This window comes from Perognathus longimembris, chromosome 24, assembly GCF_023159225.1.
Source record: "Perognathus longimembris pacificus isolate PPM17 chromosome 24, ASM2315922v1, whole genome shotgun sequence".
Taxonomy (NCBI): Eukaryota; Metazoa; Chordata; class Mammalia; order Rodentia; family Heteromyidae; genus Perognathus; species Perognathus longimembris.
The window spans coordinates 31578181-31595647 of record NC_063184.1 but is presented as its reverse complement, the minus strand read 5'-3'; the positions used below and the strand labels follow the sequence as shown (position 1 = coordinate 31595647).

The 17467-nt window shown below is 57.1% G+C and overlaps 2 protein-coding genes and 1 long non-coding RNA gene across 4 annotated transcripts in view; 1 reads left to right on the top strand and 2 right to left on the bottom strand.

Annotated features, from left to right (window-relative positions):
• The window catches only part of Ucp1 (uncoupling protein 1), a 20318-nt gene extending 15116 nt beyond the window's left edge, over window positions 1-5202 (bottom strand). For both annotated transcript variants that reach the window (XM_048333387.1, XM_048333388.1), the window contains exons 1-6: window positions 5170-5202; window positions 4991-5130; window positions 4272-4470; window positions 3159-3359; window positions 2972-3073; window positions 1925-2105 (exon numbers count right to left, since the gene is read on the bottom strand). In XM_048333387.1, the coding sequence (XP_048189344.1) occupies window positions 1925-2105; window positions 2972-3073; window positions 3159-3359; window positions 4272-4470; window positions 4991-5116 (809 nt within the window). In that variant the 5' untranslated portion in view covers window positions 5117-5130; window positions 5170-5202. The remainder of the gene's footprint in view (window positions 1-1924; window positions 2106-2971; window positions 3074-3158; window positions 3360-4271; window positions 4471-4990; window positions 5131-5169) is intronic.
• Window positions 1-17467, top strand: part of LOC125341388 — a 20473-nt gene extending 3006 nt beyond the window's left edge. The window contains exons 2-3 of the long non-coding RNA XR_007208963.1: window positions 8261-8266; window positions 17426-17467. This is a non-coding gene — a long non-coding RNA (uncharacterized LOC125341388). The remainder of the gene's footprint in view (window positions 1-8260; window positions 8267-17425) is intronic.
• Window positions 15723-17467, bottom strand: part of Tbc1d9 (TBC1 domain family member 9) — a 63951-nt gene continuing 62206 nt past the window's right edge. Inside the window, 6 exon segments of the mRNA XM_048333386.1 lie at window positions 15723-15938; window positions 15940-16014; window positions 16016-16092; window positions 16095-16275; window positions 16277-16411; window positions 17287-17390. Of these exon segments, the coding sequence (XP_048189343.1) occupies window positions 15723-15938; window positions 15940-16014; window positions 16016-16092; window positions 16095-16275; window positions 16277-16411; window positions 17287-17390 (788 nt within the window).

The following is a 17467-nucleotide window of genomic DNA, read 5'->3' as shown; positions in this document are numbered from 1 at the left end:
TCCAGGCTGGCTTTGAACCACCGTCCTCAGATCTCAGCCTCCTGAGTAGTTAGGATTACAGGTGAGAACCATGGCGCCTACCCAGCCACCTGGCCATTTGGAATCCTCTTCCTGTACAGGCGCTCGACGCTGCTCATTTGATATTTAAGTGAAGTATTTTTCACTTATCCTCTGCCCCAAATAGTGTCCAAGAAGTGTCCTCTACTGCCTCCAGACAGAAAGCCCTGACCGTCCCACCCATGCAAGTCCGGATTTGCATCAGTTGAGATGATCACGGTTCCAGGCCCGCCTGAGCAAAAAGTTAAGGAGTTAGTGAGAACCCGACAAGATGGGCGTGGTGGCGACTGTCTGCAATCTCAGCCACCGAGGAAGTGAAGGGGAGGATCCGAGGTCAGCCCAGTTAAAAACACGAAACCCTATCTAAAAGACAAAAAAAGGCCGGGGCATGGCCCAGGCGGTAAAGCCCCTGGCAAATGAGTCCCTGAGTTCAAACCCCAGCATCATATAAAAAAAAAAAAAAAAAGAGAAAGAAATCCCCAAAGGTTTCCCCATCCCAGGAGGCTTGATATACTTCTCTTGACTCTTAGATACCTGCTGCTAACTCATTGTGGAAAAAACACATAATATAAAAGGGAACATGTCAGCCCTTTCTAAATGTGCGGTTCTACATAAGGAGTAAAATCGCGGCCGCCCACCCATCCCTCTACCTTCTCATTGGCCTTAGCACCTAGCCGCTCAGCGCCCCCTCCCCGTGTCCCCCTCCCGTGCCCGTCCTCATGGCTGCCAGCTGTTTCCCGTCTTCGTGCGTTGGCCATCTGTCTTTTCGCATAGGGGTTATTTTATTTAACATCATGCTTTTGCGGTTAATCCCTAGCACCCGCCTAATTTGGAAAAAAGTACTATTCAGTGATTAAGAACTTTTATGTCGGAAGGGTAGCCCCTTTGCACAACTACTTTAATCATAAAAGAAATGGTATATCCGTTTCCCATTAATTTTATATAACGTATATTATTTGTATTCATATAAGTAAGGGCTAGAGGCCTGGCTCCAGTGGTAGAACATCTGCGCTAGCAAGTGCAAGACCCTGCGTCCAAACCTCAGTACCGCCAATACATACATCCATGAAATTTATCTGCTATAAACACACACACCCATACATATAACAAGTACAGATAATCGTGGAGCCTTTTGTATGATGCATAGGGCGCATTCGTGCCTATTTTATAAGTTCTGAAGCATTGCCTTACAATTCAAAGGGGCTTGGAATGTTGCTGTTTCGCTACATGTTGATGGCAATCCATGAATTCGCTCACCCTGTGTTTTCTCAGGAGGGTGGTTGCAGTCTAATATTACCTCCTGTTATGGAAAAATGCCACCCCTTGCCCAATACTAGTTTCTCGGTGAGGCTCACGCTTACCCACACTGCCTTCTGTGTCGTTTTCCTAGCTCAGCAACAATGACTTTCTCTAGTTCTGCTTTAATAGGATGTTTGAAAAGAAGGCATTGCTGTAGTAGAGCGCTGCCCAGGGTTTGATCCTAGCACTCCCCAAAAAAACCCTAAATGGAATTCTAAAAATAGAGCCCATCAAAATCTGAAACTCAAGTCTTGTTTCCTCACACAGGTCCCTCTGGTCCTCGTCGGGCCGGAGGTGTGTCTGGTGGGCGGAGTCCCCTCTGCACTGCCCCAAGTTTGGCGGTGGGGGGCCCCGGTGTTTAGGGGGCCTCGGGGCAGCTGAGCAAAGTGTGTCCACCACAGCCTTGTCCTTTCTGACACAGAGGAATCGGGGGGCTGGAGCCGTTGGTGTTCAGGCAAAGCCACGTGTTCAGTGAGGTGGGTAAACCAAGTGCCAATTGTTACTGAAAGACGGGGTTCCCCCGCCCCGCGCCCCGACAACACGACCGACACCAGAGCTCATGTCCTACCCTTTGAAGAAGGCCGTGGGCCCTTCCTTGGTGAACATGGTCATGGCGCAGCTCGGCACGCTCCTGTACTGTCCCGGCGGGGAGTTAATGAACCTGGTTTTCACCACGTCGGCGGGGGAGGACAGGAGCGTCGCGGAGAAGCCGGCCACCAGCGCTGACAGTAAGTGGCAGGGGACATCGTCTAGGAGATGAACACAAGAAGTCAACGGCAGACTTTGGGGGGGGCTGAGGTTCCCCTCCGCGGACATCTGCCAGGTCCTCGTGACCACGCTGACAGCAGGGGGCCGTCTGCGTGGGTAACGTGGGACCGGCGAGGTGAACGCCTGGGCTAGGGAAAGCGGGGAGCGTGGGCGACGGGTGGCAGACACTCCAGGAAGCTAACTCGGGCTCCTCGGTGCCCTGGGGGCCTGGCCTCGCGTCTGCCCCGTGGGCACCGTGGGAAAATGTGACCCCTGGCCCAGGGTGAGGGGCTGCACTAAGACCGGGGAATTGGTGGAAGCCCCGGATGGCGTAGGCTGAGGGAGGGCAGGCCGGCGGGAGGGGAGGGAGGGCAGGCCGGCGGGAGGGCTACCCTCGGTTCAATCCCAGCACTGCCTGCACAAAACAAATGGCGTTCTTGAACTTGAACTGCATTAAGGTCACGCTCGAAGCAGGATTTCAGTGTCTGCGTGTGCAGTCGGACTCGCCCGTAGCTGTTTGGTCGGAGACGCGGTGATGGGCTTGCTACGGACGTCCTGAACTCTGCTGTGTGAAGAACACGGTTCTAGCACACGTTCCTATACTCGTGGTAAATGAGAATTATTCTGAGGTAAAAATGCACTTGTATTCCTTTTCTTTTTTGGAGCAGCCAAAAATATTGTAGGGAAAAGAATCAATGCAGTCCGGCTTTTAAAGTCTGGATCTTCCTGCACGTCTCAAAAAGGGACATTTTCATGCCCACACTGTCTTCTTCACTTAAAGAACAAGAACGGTGTGGCCCCCGGGAGCCCCGAGGTGGAATCACGAGTGTGCAGCCGTGTTTGGGACGCGTCCACGCCAGCGAGTTACCTGCTAGGATTTTGTTTCTCACAAAGAAATCCTTTACCAGGTCGTAGGTCACGAGCTCCGTGCAGTTGATGATGACACTTCTCAGCAGGTTCGGCGTGGTCCCTGGAGAGAGACAGCACCAGGTCGGCTGAGCGCGGCGCGTGACGCGGGCGGTGAGGACCCCGCCGCCCGCCGGGCCTCGACTTACCTTTCCAAAGCGTGGACAGGCTCTCCTTGGTGGCGATGATCCTGTAGGCGTTGTAGGTGCCCGTGTAGCGCGGCTTGAGCCCGTGGAGGTGGCTCTGCGCCTGCATGCGGACCTTCACCACCTCCGTGGGCTGCCCCACCAGCACCGCCACGCCGCTGGTCATCAAGCCCGCCAAGATCTTGTTCCCCAGGTGCGGCGGCTCTGGCCAGAGAAAGACAAGCCTCATGCAGACAAGAAGCCACCGAGAGCCCCCAGCCTCCCTCAGTGGAACCACCAGTGGGCTGGGTGTTCCTCTTCTCTTTTCCTTCCCCTCCCCTCCTGGCCATTCCAGGTAGGTTGTATCACAGTTGGGCTGCGGAGGGTTGGCTGCAGTGTCTTGAAAACCAGGGTTTTCAAGGAAGGATAAGCCGTGCCTGCATGAAGAGGGCTTGGAGCTTTCCAGAACGCAGCGTGGCCCTGGATTCCATCCCCCCACCCCCAGAGATGCCAGCACCCCGCTGCCTCCTCTTCCTGCCCCGGCCGCACTGTTTACTGGGGGGGGTGGGGGGGGCGGTGTCAGTGGTCTTAGGGAAAGCCCAAGGGACCAACTGCCTTAACTGGGGTTTCCAAACTCAGTGTGCATACTTCTTTCTCTTTCCAGTCAGCAAAGCTCCCAATTGAGGAAGGGAACGTGTTCAAATGCTGCTGTTGTTTCCTTGGCCCGGTTTGTATGACGACTACCACCTTGCACGTTCCCTCCTTTTGGGGGTCTGTAGGGGGGTCTGGCGCTGGGGATGGGACCCAGGGCCTTGTCCACGTTCGCTGAGAGCTCTACCACTGAGCTCCAGCCCCCCACCAGCCCCCAGTACTGCAGTGTGAGCGCAAGGTCTTCTATTTGCTGAGCAGGTGCTCTATCACCCGAGCCCAGCCTCCAGCTCTTTTGGCTTTAGTAAAAGTGGTCTTGCACACACACACGCACACGCACGCTCACACCCCCTTCACCATCCTCCCATTCCATGCCTTCCGCATAGCTGGTGTGTGCACCCCCCTGGCTCAGGGATGTGGGCTCCTCGCGACCCCCCCCCCCCACTGCAGCCGGGGTGCCAGGCGTGGGGCCGGGGAGGCGGCGCTCACTGTCGGTCTCGGCGGCGAAGTACTCCTGGGCGGTCTCGTAGAGGCCGATGCGGAGCGAGGCGGAGCTGATCTGGCGCTGGATGCCCGCGGGCAGCCCGCTGTACAGCTTCCCGGCGCCCTCCGTGCGGGCCAGCGTGAGGATGGTGCCCAGCACCCCCTTGTACTTGATGCCGCTCGACGTGGGGCTCTCCCCTTGGATCTGGAGGGGAGGAGGGGACGGCGGGGGGCGGGGTGAGGGGGCGACGGGGGGGGGGGGGACGTGGGGAGGGCCGGCAAGGCCAGCTGTGCGCGCCCACCCCGGGCGTGCGGGCGTGCGTGTGCGCGTGTTCTCGTGGGCGCGCACACCCCACCCCCCCTGCCAGCCTCCGGCACCCACCCCAGCAGTCTGGAACGGTTCCCTGAAGAACCAGAGAGTGCCACGTGCATGGCAGGGGGGCGCTGATCACCCCGGCCCCCCATCTTCCCAAGACTCCCCCTTCCCCACTGCGCCCCCGCTGCGCCCCTGCGCCCCCCGCTGTACCCCTGCGCCCCCGGCAGCGCCCCGGGACCCCACCGTCCCCCGGAGGCCCCCCCCCGGCTGCACCCCGGGATCCCCGCTGCGCCCCTGAGTCCCCCGCTGCGCCCCTGAGCCCCCCGCTGCGCCCCTGCGCCCCCGGCTGCACCCCGGGATCCCCGCCGCGCCTCTGCGCCCCCCCCCCGCCGCGCCCCGGGCCGCGCACCTGCAGGCGGACTTTGGCGGTGTCCAGCGGGAAGGTGATGATGTCCGCCAGGCAGGCGGACGCCCCGGCCGAGAACATCTGCACCCCCATGGTGGCGTGCTCCTCCGGGGCGGGCGAGCCCGCCATCCCCGCGCACGGCCGAGGGCGGCGACCCCCTCCCCCGGCCTGCCCGCCCTCCTCCCGCCCGGCGCCCCGCGCGGCTCTCCGCTGCTCCCGGGGGCTCCGGCCCGGCCCCGCGCTCTGCCCACGCTGCGCCCCGCGGCCCGGCACCGCTGCGCCCCGCCGGCCGGCGCGGAGACCTATATAGCCCGGCCCGGGGAGCGGGCGTGGGGACGGGGGGGGGGGGGGGGCGGGTCCGCGGCCTCCCACCCCCGGGGGGGCGCACCCCCCAGGATGGCAGGTACCCGCTGTCATCCCTCCCTCCCGCACGCCCCCCCCCCCCGGGCTGGGGAGCGGGTGGGGAAAAGGGCGGAACCCCGCCTCCTCCTCCGCCCCGCACCCTTCCAACCCCCGCGAGCGCCGCGCGCCCCCCGCGGGCCCCAGGAGGCTCGCCCCGGTGGGGAGGGCGTCGGGAGAGAGGGGGCGCCCGGGACGGGACGGCCGCGGGGGAGGCGAGCGGCTCCCAGCCGGCCCCGCGGGGGGACGGGGGCGCGCGGAGGGGCGCACGGACGGACACGGACGGACACGGACGGACGGACGGACGGACGGACGGACACGGGCGCAGGGCCCGGCGCCAGGCCCGCCGCCGCCGCCGCGACTCTTGCAAAGGCATCTTGACTCCGGATCGCTTCCAAGTGTGTACAACGCGCGGCCCCGCCCTCCCCATTCGCCATGAATCCCACCCCGCCCCGCCCCGACGGCGGGCGCCTCCCCCTCGCCCTCCCGGCCCAGACGCGGGCTGCCTGCTTCTCGATTTACTGGGGGAACTCCTGAAAATGGGGGAAGTGTGTCTCAGGTCGGAGGGGGCAGTAGCGGAGGAAGAAAGGAGGGAAAAGATCAGCTCTCACCTTCCAAGACCTGCCCTCCCCCTCCCCCCCCCCCCCAGTGGGCCACAGGTCCTGTAAATGCTGTGAGCATCTTCATTTAACCTTCCCGGTCCTGCGGGGCTCCGCAGGGCGATGGCAGGCAGAGGCCTTTCCTCCGTGCCCGCCGAGCCGGGCGGACCTGACGCTCCCTGACCTTCAAGCCACGATGCTCCTTGACCTTCAAGCCCTGGCAGCGGCTTCTCCTGCCCCTGGAGCCCTTGCGCTGGGAGCCCTGGGGCGCCCACTGAGAAGCCAGGCTTCCCTGAGACCCCGGCCAGAGTCTGTCCATCCTGCGCCACCAGGGCACCAGTGGACCGGGTGCGGGTAGCCTGTCCGTGCAAATCTCTCTCTCTAAGCCCCCCTGCCGGCTGAGTAGCGAGCGCCCCATCATTTCTGTCCATGACTAAGTCTTGTCCAAATTCCTGGCCCTTAAAGGTGTGGGATTGTAGGTGCGCGTGCTCACGCGGGCCCGTCATCCCAGCACTCGGGAGACGCGGGAGGTGGAGGGCTTGCACAGGGGTTCGTGTAAGAGGAACTCGGCACGTTTGTGAAGAAGAAGCAGGGTGCTTTTGTTTCCACGCCGCGCGTGCTGTCATGTCTTAGAGACAGAGAGCATGACGATCTAGAGGGAAGGAGAACGAGGGAGAGAGGAAGGAGAGAACAAGAGGAGGGAGGAAAGGGAAGGGATGTGGAGGGAAGGGAAGGGAAGGGCAGGGAAGGGAAGGGAAGGGAAATGGCCCAAGTTCAGAGCAGGTGAGGACACACAGGGAGTGAGGACCTGGGGAAGACGAGGACTTCCTTGAGAAAGTAAAGGAGAATTATAGCCTGGCCCTCCCGACGACGTCAGATGACAGGCCCTCTCTAAGCTGCCGTCAGCCTGGATCAGTGGCGGCCGGACGTGGTGCCGTCCTTGAAAGGTCAGAGGAGGAGACGAAGGCGAAGGGCAGACGGGGCACGGGCTGAGGACAGCGAAGGCCGCGCTGGCTGACCTCGCGGGCTGGGCGGGGCTCCGCGGAGTAGGGGAAAGTTCGTGTCAGGCTGGAGGGAGCAGTGGGGGAGAGGGCAGCCGAGGGCCGGGCTCTCCAGCCGCGGAAAGGTGAGGCTTAGAGCAGCGTGAGCAAGGGCGACCGGCCCTCCCGCGCGACCCAGCCGCAGGCTCCCATGTTCTCCCTGGAAAGCCCTGGCCCTGGCGGGCTCCCCGCGCGGAGGGGGCTCATCTGAACACAGCAGCACGGGGGCGCCCCGTGGCGCGCCTCCTCTACACCCTGCTCACGAGGAGGGAGCAGGATGGCGTGGCCAGGCAGACAAACGCTCACATGACAGAAGAAGAAAAGATATATATGCAAACTTTAAAACGTCAGGGGGAAATAATGCGTCCAGCACTCATAAAGAAGGATGTATCTTTCACCTACTCTATTTATGCCTGGCCCCTACCATCGTAGTGTAGTTATTAGAATAGCCGCCTATCTCACACATTTCAACTTAATATGATGCACACGATGAAATAAACGACAAATGGGATTTGAATTTCTGGACGTTAGAAACGTGGTGGTGCTCTCTGAATGACGGCATTGTAAATCAACACAGTTCTCTTGCACGCAGCCAGAGGCACGCATCACACTGAGAACCTCCGGATTTCTACCCCCAGAATAATAAGTAGCCCCAATACAAGAGAGGTGTGTGCGAGGGAATGCTCACTACAGCTTGATACGTCTAACGGCACTGAGTGCGAGTGACCGGCTCAGCTTGGTGTGCAGGTGTGCACATCTGGGGTTGTGTGAGGAGCTGCACACTGCAGTGGTCCCTAGGTGCCCACTGTTAGGAGCTCAAGAGTAGGAGGGGAAGGAAAGGGCGGCAGTGGGGGGGGAGAGGGCTGGCAGAGTTTCTGTGATCAAGCCCTGAGAACAGAGGAGAGAGACTGTTAAACGCCGTGTTAAGGAGAGAGCCCTCCGATTCCGATTCAGAAACATATATATATATAGATAGATATTCTCTATATATTCACGCACACATCTCTCTCTCTATTTCTATCTACGTATCTATCGTATAAAGCACCGTGGGTTAGCTGCAGTAAAACTTGGTGGGCGAGAGAGACCGAAGATGATATGCAAGATTCAGAGCCATGAGGTTTTTATTTTGTCTTTTGGTGGCACTAGGATTTTTTTTTATTCTTTTTATTTGTTTATTAATTGAACACAAATTTTTTGACAAGGTGTTGTGCAAAAAGGGTGCAGTTACATAGTAGGGCAGTGTGTACATTTCTTGTGATATCTTACGTCCTGTTTTTCTATCCCTTCTCTAAGTCAGGTAGACATATATACAATATACAATGTATCAAGCACATATACAGTGTTCACAGACTTGGTCTCTACTCTCTCTCCGTCTCCCTTTGTTAACAGTCATATATCAGGGAGATCATGCCCCTTTGTTTTCTGTGTTCTAGGCTTGTCTCACTCAACATTATTTGTTTGAGTTCTGACCATTTCCCTGCGAATAACAACATTTCACCATTCCTAATCGCTATGTAGTATTCCATTGTGTATAGATACCATATTTTTTGGATCCATTCGTCTGTGGAGGGGCATCTGGGTTGATTCCATATTTTGGCTATTGTGAATTGGGCACTAGGATTTGAACTCGGAGCCTTAAGGCCCTTGCTCAGAGGATGCTTTCTGGCTTGAGCTACATCCCCGCCTGGACTCGGCTGGTGGGGAGTGGGGGAGAGGAAGGGGGGCAGGGGGGGACCCGTCAGAGGGCACAGGCCGCCCCAGGTGAAAGGCGAGGGCTGGCGCCCCGGTGCGCACCCCACTGTGCGCGTCATGTGCCCTGGGGGAAGGGCCAAAGAGCAGCCGGGGTGACTGGAACCGCGCCAGGGGCGTCTGCGCCTCCTGGCGCGCGCATGCGACCGTCCTGCGAGCGGGGGGGGGGGGGGGGGGGGGGGGGGGGGGGAGGGGGGAGGGGGGCCTGGTCACCGCGCGCCCCAGGATGCCAGCGGGGGGCGGGGAGGTGGTGTCCTGGTCACCACGCGCCCGGTGGAGAAGCCCCGAGGCCCCGCGCGCGGCGGGGAGATGGGGAAGGGAAGCCAAGCCATCAGCCTGCAAGCTGGTCTACATGCAAGCAAGCCGGTGTAGCTTTTTCAAGTCTTTCCTTCCCCTCCCTGCTGGGCAGAAAAGCTTTCTCAGGGGCGGGACCCCACCAGGGACCCCACCATGGACCCCGCCCTAATCCTCTTATTTATACTTGAAGTCTGAGAAGGAGATTTGAACTTGATTGTATTTAAAAACAAACAAACAAACAAAAATTTCTAGCTATTCCAACTATTTGGAATTGTGGTTTTTGTGTGTAAAACAAATCAATTTCAAGGAAAAGTTCACACTTACTCAGAAAAGTTCCCTAGGAACACTTTGTAGGAGCCAGTTGTGGCAATACGCTCCTGTAATCCCAATGAGCTTGAGCCCAGCGTGGAGTCTCTCTCTCTCTCTCTCTCTCTCTCTCTCTCTCTCTCTCTCTCATACACACACAGTGAAAACATTGCACTTCAAACATAAGAATACCTTTATTTTCATGCTATTTACAAAAAGAGATGAATTTAAAACTTTACCATTAAAGAAAATACTAAACTATAAATGACTAGAAAAAAAATATATAGGATTAAAAAAAATCAACTTGGAGACAAAGGAAAACACTGATAGATGTTGTAAGGCCCAAATACAAAAGTTCCGAGCGATACAAGTCGCCACAAATAGAGTTACAGCGACAGTGGTTGCTGTGGAAGGGGGTCGAGGACTTTCCCAGGCACGCCATTTCGCCTGAGCTCTGGGTGGAGACCCGGGGCAGAGAGGAAGCGGCGGGCGGTGCCGGGGTGAAGGATTGCTAGTGAGCAGGTGCTTCGGCAGCGGGCTGCCAGGGGACTCGAGTGCCAAGGCTAGTCAGGGAGTCATTTGTGCCCAGCTCCTGCCCACCTGCAGATCTGAAGACCTGGGCCCCTCCCTCGGCGTCCCGGCAGTGAGCCCCGTGCCGCCCGGTTTGCCCTCGACCTTGCTGGATGCAGTCGCTCGTGTGTGACCTTCAGGAGTGCGGGCTCTCACTCACGTCTCCTCGGGCCGAGGATCTGCCTGCTCCGCCTGCTCCCGTCAGGGAGATGGGGAAGGGAAGCCGTGGTCGTCAGCCTGCAGAGAGTGTGGCAACCAGGCCCGAGTTTCAAAAGCCTTTTGGGATTTCTACTTCAACTTGCTAAGTAAGCACCCTCCATGCTGACCTTGAAGAAAGGGTCAAGAATCTTTGTGTCCACGGAGATTGACCAGCACCATTTACTGAGAACTTCTTTCCTCCAGGCCCTTCCTTCCCTGGGACCTGCACTTCAAACTAAACGTTTCCTGGTTTGTCTCGCGGTGAACTCTTTCTCTTTCCCTCCATCTGTTGAGCCCAGCAGTGCCTCTGGGTTCGGAATCACTTCCAGCATTAGAATAGGGTTGTGGGGCTGGGAAGGTGGCTTAGCAGTAGAGTGCTTGCCTAGCATGCCTGAAGCCCTGGGTTCGATTCCTCAGCACCACATACACAGAAAAAGCCACAAGTGGCGCTGTGGCTCAAGTGACAGAGTGCTAGCCTTGAGCAAAAGGAAGCCAGGGACAGTGCCCAGGCCCTGAGTCCAAGGCCCAGGACTGGCAATAGAAAACCAAGGGAAACAAAATAAAATAGGCTTGTGTGTTCATGAGTTCTGTAACCCTGCCCTTTTAAGTCAGGCTTGGCTATTCTCTACATTGAACAGGAAAACAAAGCAAAATAAAAATCTTGATTTGGATTAGATTACTTGAATTAGAATTGCAGCTATGAAAGCAATTTAGGGGAATGGCCGTTATTCTAATACTGGACCTACTAATCCATAACAGAACACATACCTCTAGTTACTTAAGTCTTATTTACCTGGTTTCAACCCTGTTCTGTACTCCTCAGCGTCGAGGTCTTAGAGCGTCTGTTGCATCTGTGTGGAGGTTGGGCTCTGGGTGTTGATGCTCCTGTAGGCTGGATGACCTTTAACCTTTCTTTCCTCATTTACTATAAGCTGCCTACTGGGCAGGCAGAGGAAATGGAGCGAGCCCCCTTGGTGAGCAGCTGGGGGAGGCGGGAGGCAGCCAGGTCAAAGGTGGACGGCCACCTGGTCGGCACCGAGCTCCTCCGGCGTGGATGCCAAGCTGTCCCCTGCCCACCCCGCTTCTCCCCGAGCTGCTGACGTCGGCGAGGCCCCCAGGGAGGGAGGGGCCCCCCACCCCGGCCAGCCCCGCCCGGCTGTGATCATGAGACTGCGTGCTTGGGCAGACGCGGGGCCTTGGCAGGTCCCTGGAATCGCAGGTGCCAGCCTCAGGCTGTGACCCCAAGAGGCGCTTTTACTTCAAGCGGCCGTGATAAACCTTTGGGAACGCTTCATGTTGGGTAATGTGCGTGTCATTACCGAGCGCCTCCCGGTTAGATGGGCAGTGCTCCTGGCTCTGGTCAGACGCTGCTGGCTTCTGTCCTCACTGTCTCTAGCACGGAAGGTAGGGAATCTGCTTGTTCTGGTCAGAGAAACTAAACGTCACCCAGGATGTACGGAAGGTGGGCTTTCCCGGTGTCAGCACAGGAAGCGGTCTCCGGGCCAGCACTGTCCCCAAGCGGGGTGAAGTAGAATGGGTTTGGGGGAGGTTGTGGGGGACACAGGCTGTAACCGGAGGGGCCGGGTGGGATCTGTCTCCTGGCTTGTACAAAATGGCTACTAAGAAGTCCCTTAAACATATGTTCCCCACCGACCGGTCCGCCACAACCCTCGATGGGAGAGAAGCCTTTCACTCTGCTGAATAGTTTCCCCCCTTTTACTTTGTCCCCCCCCCCCCCCCCCCCGCTATTGTAACTAGCAGCCTAGTGCTCGGGAAAAGTAGTCACTGCTAAACGAGACGGAACTGGTAACGGCACCGTCAGAGCAGCAAATGAAAGGATCCCCCATGAACAAGCGAACCCTATTCCTCCGAGAAAATTGCTCTGTTGTTCTGAGAAAGAGTCATTATGGATTGCTAGGGGAGAAGTTTGAGCTGGAATGCTTCGTGGGGAGGAAGACGGCGCCACCTGTTGGTGGGAGTGTGAACAGCTGGATGGTTGGGACGAGGTCAGCATTACTGTGATTTTTCCAGGGGTCCTCAGGTTCCTCCAGCGATTTGACCTTTCCAGTTCTTACCACATAGCTCATCCCCAACAGTAGTCTGTCTGATTCCAATGCTTGCTTCCGGGTGGGCAGCGCTTTGGGGGTCCTTGTCTGTCGTTGCTGAACCCTAAATGAGGATGCCTACCAACAGCCCCTTGGGGCCTATCTCTCAAAAGGTTGTCACGACCTACGAAGGTCTCTCCTGCTCTCCTCGGGCCTGGCGTCTGCCCTGCTGGTGCCTTCCTCCTGGAGCGGTTCTGGGAGCTGCACAAGTTGGGGTTGTGGAGTTCTGGCCTCCCTGGAACACGGAGGAGAGGCAGGTAGCGGGCATGTGAGGATCCGGAGGTCATGAGGATGACCTTGGGCTTGGCATGCCTCTCTGGCAGCAGCGGTCTCTGCAGCCTGCCACACCGCCGTCCTCGCCTGCAAGATCAGCCCGGGGCCCCGGGGCGTGTCCCTTTCTCCGGTCTCCCCTTCTAAAATACAATTCGACGGTCAAGAATATGTTGAACCAAGGCACAGGCTCTTCCATCGTACGCGAAGGACTCACCAGCATTCTTTACTCCCTCTCGCAGACTTCTTAGTAAACGGACGCAAGTTCAAAGACTTATTCAGAAACAGGGACTCTGAAAGGACCACCTGTAGCCTGTCATGAGACGAATGATTAGCACAACTCCATTCCTATTTTACACACACGGCGTCCTGTAGCCCCAACTTTGTGGCTTAGAAATGGCTTCTCCCCATCCCTTGAATTTCTTCTAATAAAGTTTCCAGAAACATCTGCAAATCCCAACTTGATCACTTTTTTTAAAAAAAAATTCGCAGCTATAATGAATTGCACGGAATGGGCTTCCGTGGGACTCCTTCCTTGCTCCTAATGTCTTTGCTTGTTATCCCCCCCCCCACCTCCCCAAGGAGGAGGTCCTCCTCCCCTAACAAGGCCTTCCTTCCGGAAGGATGGGAGAGGGCCCGATCACCGGGGGGCAGCTTAAGGGGAGCAGTGGCGGGCCCAAGTTCAGGAAGGAGCCCAATGCATCCCTAACTCAGTTTAGGCTTCCAACCCTCTGAGGTTGCTCTGCGGAGGTCTGTGATCCCCGTAGACTATCCAAAGCCAGGAACAAAGAACAGGAGAAGCTAGCAGCCGCTGCGGGGTGGGGGGTGGGGGGGGGCCCTCAGCCTGGCTGTTACCGTGGTAGAGAGCGAGGATGCGTCGGGGACCACGCTTTCCGCTCCCCTGGGGCAGGCCCGCTCACCCCTTCCCTGCCGAGGCCCTCAGGGTCCTGGCACCAGTGAGCCCCACTTCCGGCATTCATGGCCCGGTGCCCGGGAAGTGCCCGCCGCTTCTGAGTGCGGTGTTCTGAAGCTGCCCCGAAGCCCCCAGGGACCGGAGGCCGGAAGTGCCTGTCACCCTAGGACGGAGACCCTGGGCCGCTGGGTCACAGGGGAGAATGGTATTCTGACAGGAGCGCTCCCCGAGCTGGGCCTGCGAAGAAACGAAGGCATAAGAAGCCAGGCACTTGTGACCTAGGCCTATAGTCCTAGCTACTCAGAAGGCTAAGAGCGGAGGACCGTGGTTCAAAGCCGGCCTTGGGAAGAGTATGTCCAACAGACTCATTAGGATCAAACAAGCATGCTCCCCCTCGTTTCCTTAAATGAGGTAACCGATAACTCTCTTTATGTCAAACACATTCCTTGCAATGCTACATTTTATTTTGTATCTCAACAAATTTGCCTGTGAAGTTTCCTTAGTCACAGTGGTGATAGAACCTCCCCAGCAAAACAACTGTGGAGGTAATGCGATTGCCCAAGGCAGGAACTCAAGGACAAAGATCCAAAGCCGTCTCTGAAGTACTTTATTTGCTCACATTTAGCCTACTTGAAGTTAACTCTACTTCATTTGACAGTTTAAAAAAAAAAACCCAATCTGTAGACAAAATAAAAAAATTACAGCAGCCACAGTTAAAATCAGCACAGAATGGATAATAAAATCAAGGAACGTGTGGAAAGGCACATTCCAAACAAGCAAAGAAAAGGAGGGCTTGATGGCGACCTCCACAAGAAGGAAGAGAACGTCCAGTGTCTGTCCCAAACAAGACCGCACAGTAAGAATGATAATGATAATAATAAAGCCAAGTTCAAAGTGCAGGTGTGCTAGTTTTCATTTCCACATCCTTGGAGGAAATAGATGGAACTATTCTTTTACATAAAGTGACAAGTTTTCTGTTGAAAACGTTTTATTACATTATCCTGCGGGATTGCTTTTCCATGTACACGATTTCGACGAGGCGGTGGTGGAAAGATGGTCTTACGTGGTATCTGCTGTGGTTTCTGGACTCCCTGGCGGGGATGGTAATGGTAAAGGGCATTGTTGTATTGGTTGCTTATTTGCAGGGACTCCCGAGATGAAAATCCAGTTATCGGAAGCATCCGTATGTTTAGTCTTTCAAAACCAAAAGCTAAACCACATCGAGAGCCCTCTGCACTCTTTCCCGCCACACCGAGAATCTCTAACGAAAGACCATTCACTTCAAACAATCCTGGCCGGCTGACATTTGCTAATGCAGAATTCTATTGTTCATATTGATCAATCCAAATGGATCCAATACAAGCGCTATGCCAACACCCTGCTAAAATCACTGACACTTTTGTAACAGCTTAGAACCCCAAATGTTGGCCCCCCTGGAGGGGGACATGGATAGAATATGACTTCCGAATGGAGGGCTTTGATGACATATATTTCAAATCTTAAAAAATAATTTTTAGTGTGTTCCTGTGTGTGTGTGTGTGTGTGTGTGTGTGTGTGTGTGTGTTGGTACTGGGGTTTTTGAACTCGGGGCCTGGAGCTCTTGGTTAGCTTTATTTACTCAAGGGTGGTACTCTGCCACTTGAAGCCAGAACTCTATCCACGTCTAGCTTCTTGCTAGTTCATCGCAAGACAGGGAGTCTCACAGACGTTTCAGCCAGGCCGCTTCGAACCGTGCTCTTCAGATCTCAGCCTCGTGAGTAGTGAGGATTACGGGTGTGAGCCACCAGCGAGTGGCTTGATTTTATTTACTTTTTTTTTTTTTAATATTTGCAAGTCTGGTAGAGGATTTTCCTGAGTGACGAGGCCCTTTCCTTTGTAAGAACAGCCTCCTACTCGAGACGTCCGATTCCTCCCACAGCTCCGGTTTAACGCCAAAGCCCAGATACCCGGGCGACGGCCGCCTTGGCGGGAACGAGCCCGTCTGCGTTTGAAATCCTTGGGTACAGAAGAGGAACAAGCTGTCACACAGACACACACGTCACTGACAGATGTGGGGGTGTTCACGGAAGACACCGCGTCCCCCGTGGAACGCCCACCCGCCCCGAGCGTGTAAACGTGCGTCTCCACGGCTTCCCAGAAGATGGCACGTAGGAAAACACTAGGCTTCCAGCCAAGTACTAATAAATATTTAATTTAAAAAGAAAAGAACCCCCCGGCCCGGGAGAACGCGAGAGAGCCCCCCCCCCGGGGCCCCCCCCCCCACCCCCCCCCCCCCCCCCGTGAGCCCGCTCAGCCCGACATGGCGGAGATGTCGTAGTCGCCGGCCGCGGGCGGCGCCCTGCCCGTCAGCCGGGCGTTCTTGGCGCTGGCGATCCTGGCCCCCACGCACGCGGGCTTGTCGAAGTACTTGACGAGCGCGGGCTCGGTGAGCAGGGAGGCCAGGAACTGCTCGAAGGTGATGGCCCAGTCCCGGTCCAGGCCGGCGGCCGGGGCGGAGGCCCCGCGGGCCGCTGCGGACCAGCACGGTGTCGTCGCCGATGTCCTCGCACTGCAGCTTGTCCTCGTCGTGGGAGCCGGCGCTGGAGCACCGAGTACGAGGACATGGAGCTGTCGTCCTTGGTGTCGTCGTCCGAGACCAGCATGGCGCAGCCGGCGGCGGGTCCCGCGGGGAGGCGTCGTCCTCCAGCTTGATGTCCTCCATCTGCTCCTGGGGCGAGGGCTGCTCCTGGGGCGAGGGCTCCTCCGCGGGGGCCCGGCCCGGGCCCTTCTTGGGGAAGAGCGCGCCCGGGGGGGCAGGGCCCCCCCTCCGCCCGGGCCCCCCGCGCTCCTTGGCGGGCGTGGCGGGCGAAGAGCTTGCCCACCTCCCCGATCTCCAGCAGCAGGCTGGTCACGGCGGCCGTGGCGTGGTACAGCTCCTGCTCGTGCGGGTCCTCGCTGAACAGGTTGTACATGGTCTTGCACAGCTCGATGAACTGGCCCTGCCGGGGGAGGGGGGGGCGGCACGAGACGGCGTGGGGGCCCCCAGCCGGTGCGGGGGGGGGGAGCCCAGACGCCCCCTCCGGCACCCGCTCCCCACGACCGCCCGCAAGCCCTCCACGGAGGGACGGGACGCCGTGTCTACACCTCTCCCCCCCCTTAATTATGTGACGATTTCGAACACCCACGGAAGCAGAACGAAAACCAATCTCGGGATGGCACTCCCCCTGACGCACTTCCTTTCATCCTGTCCCCCCTCCCCGGGTTCAAAAGGAAATCCGCATTCATTTCTTCTCCCCCCCATTCACCCCCCGCCCCCGCCCCAGTTACCTCGAATCCCCTCTCCATGGTGGAGAACCCTCAGCACCCCGACAAAAGCAATCAACACCTTCACTCTGTCAGGTGACCTTGGTTCCTATCGGACGGCTTCCCGACAGAAGTTACTTATAGTGATTTAAACGGTTTAAAAAAAAAAAAAAAAGCTCCCTCTCCACTTTGTAAGGAGAACTGATGTCGGGGTGCCTTTCTCTCCAGGGATCTGAGCAGCTCAGCGGCGGCTCCCAAGCGCCCGAGAGTATTTTCCGTGGTCGACATAAGAGATACAGGCCCTTAAAATTGAGTGTTTTTTGACTCCGGTTTTCTTTCTGAGGTCATTTTCTCACCACCGGGCACACAGCTATTTTTACTTCCACACATTTTTTTTTTACTCAAAAAGTCAATAATGTCTTTTCCGATGTACAAAAAAGGGGAGCCAAGTGGATTCGTGGAGAGCCCCAGTCACTCTGAGGAGTATTTATCCCGCCTTTGTGAACGACTGGAAAAAAAAAACAAAACACCTTCAGGAATGGCCACGACGGGGACTGGCAAGCACACTCACCTGGTTCAGTTTGGGCAAATCTCTCGCGTTCTTCGACTTGGACTTGTTTTCCGGGGTCCAGAGTCTCAGGTAATTACGGTTTTCTTGGGCGTTTGTTCTCTTCCCTAAAAGCCAGAGGTCAGCCAGTGAGCGTGGACAGGAGGGAGACGCCCCTGGGCTCGGCCCCCGGCCGGTGGGTGGG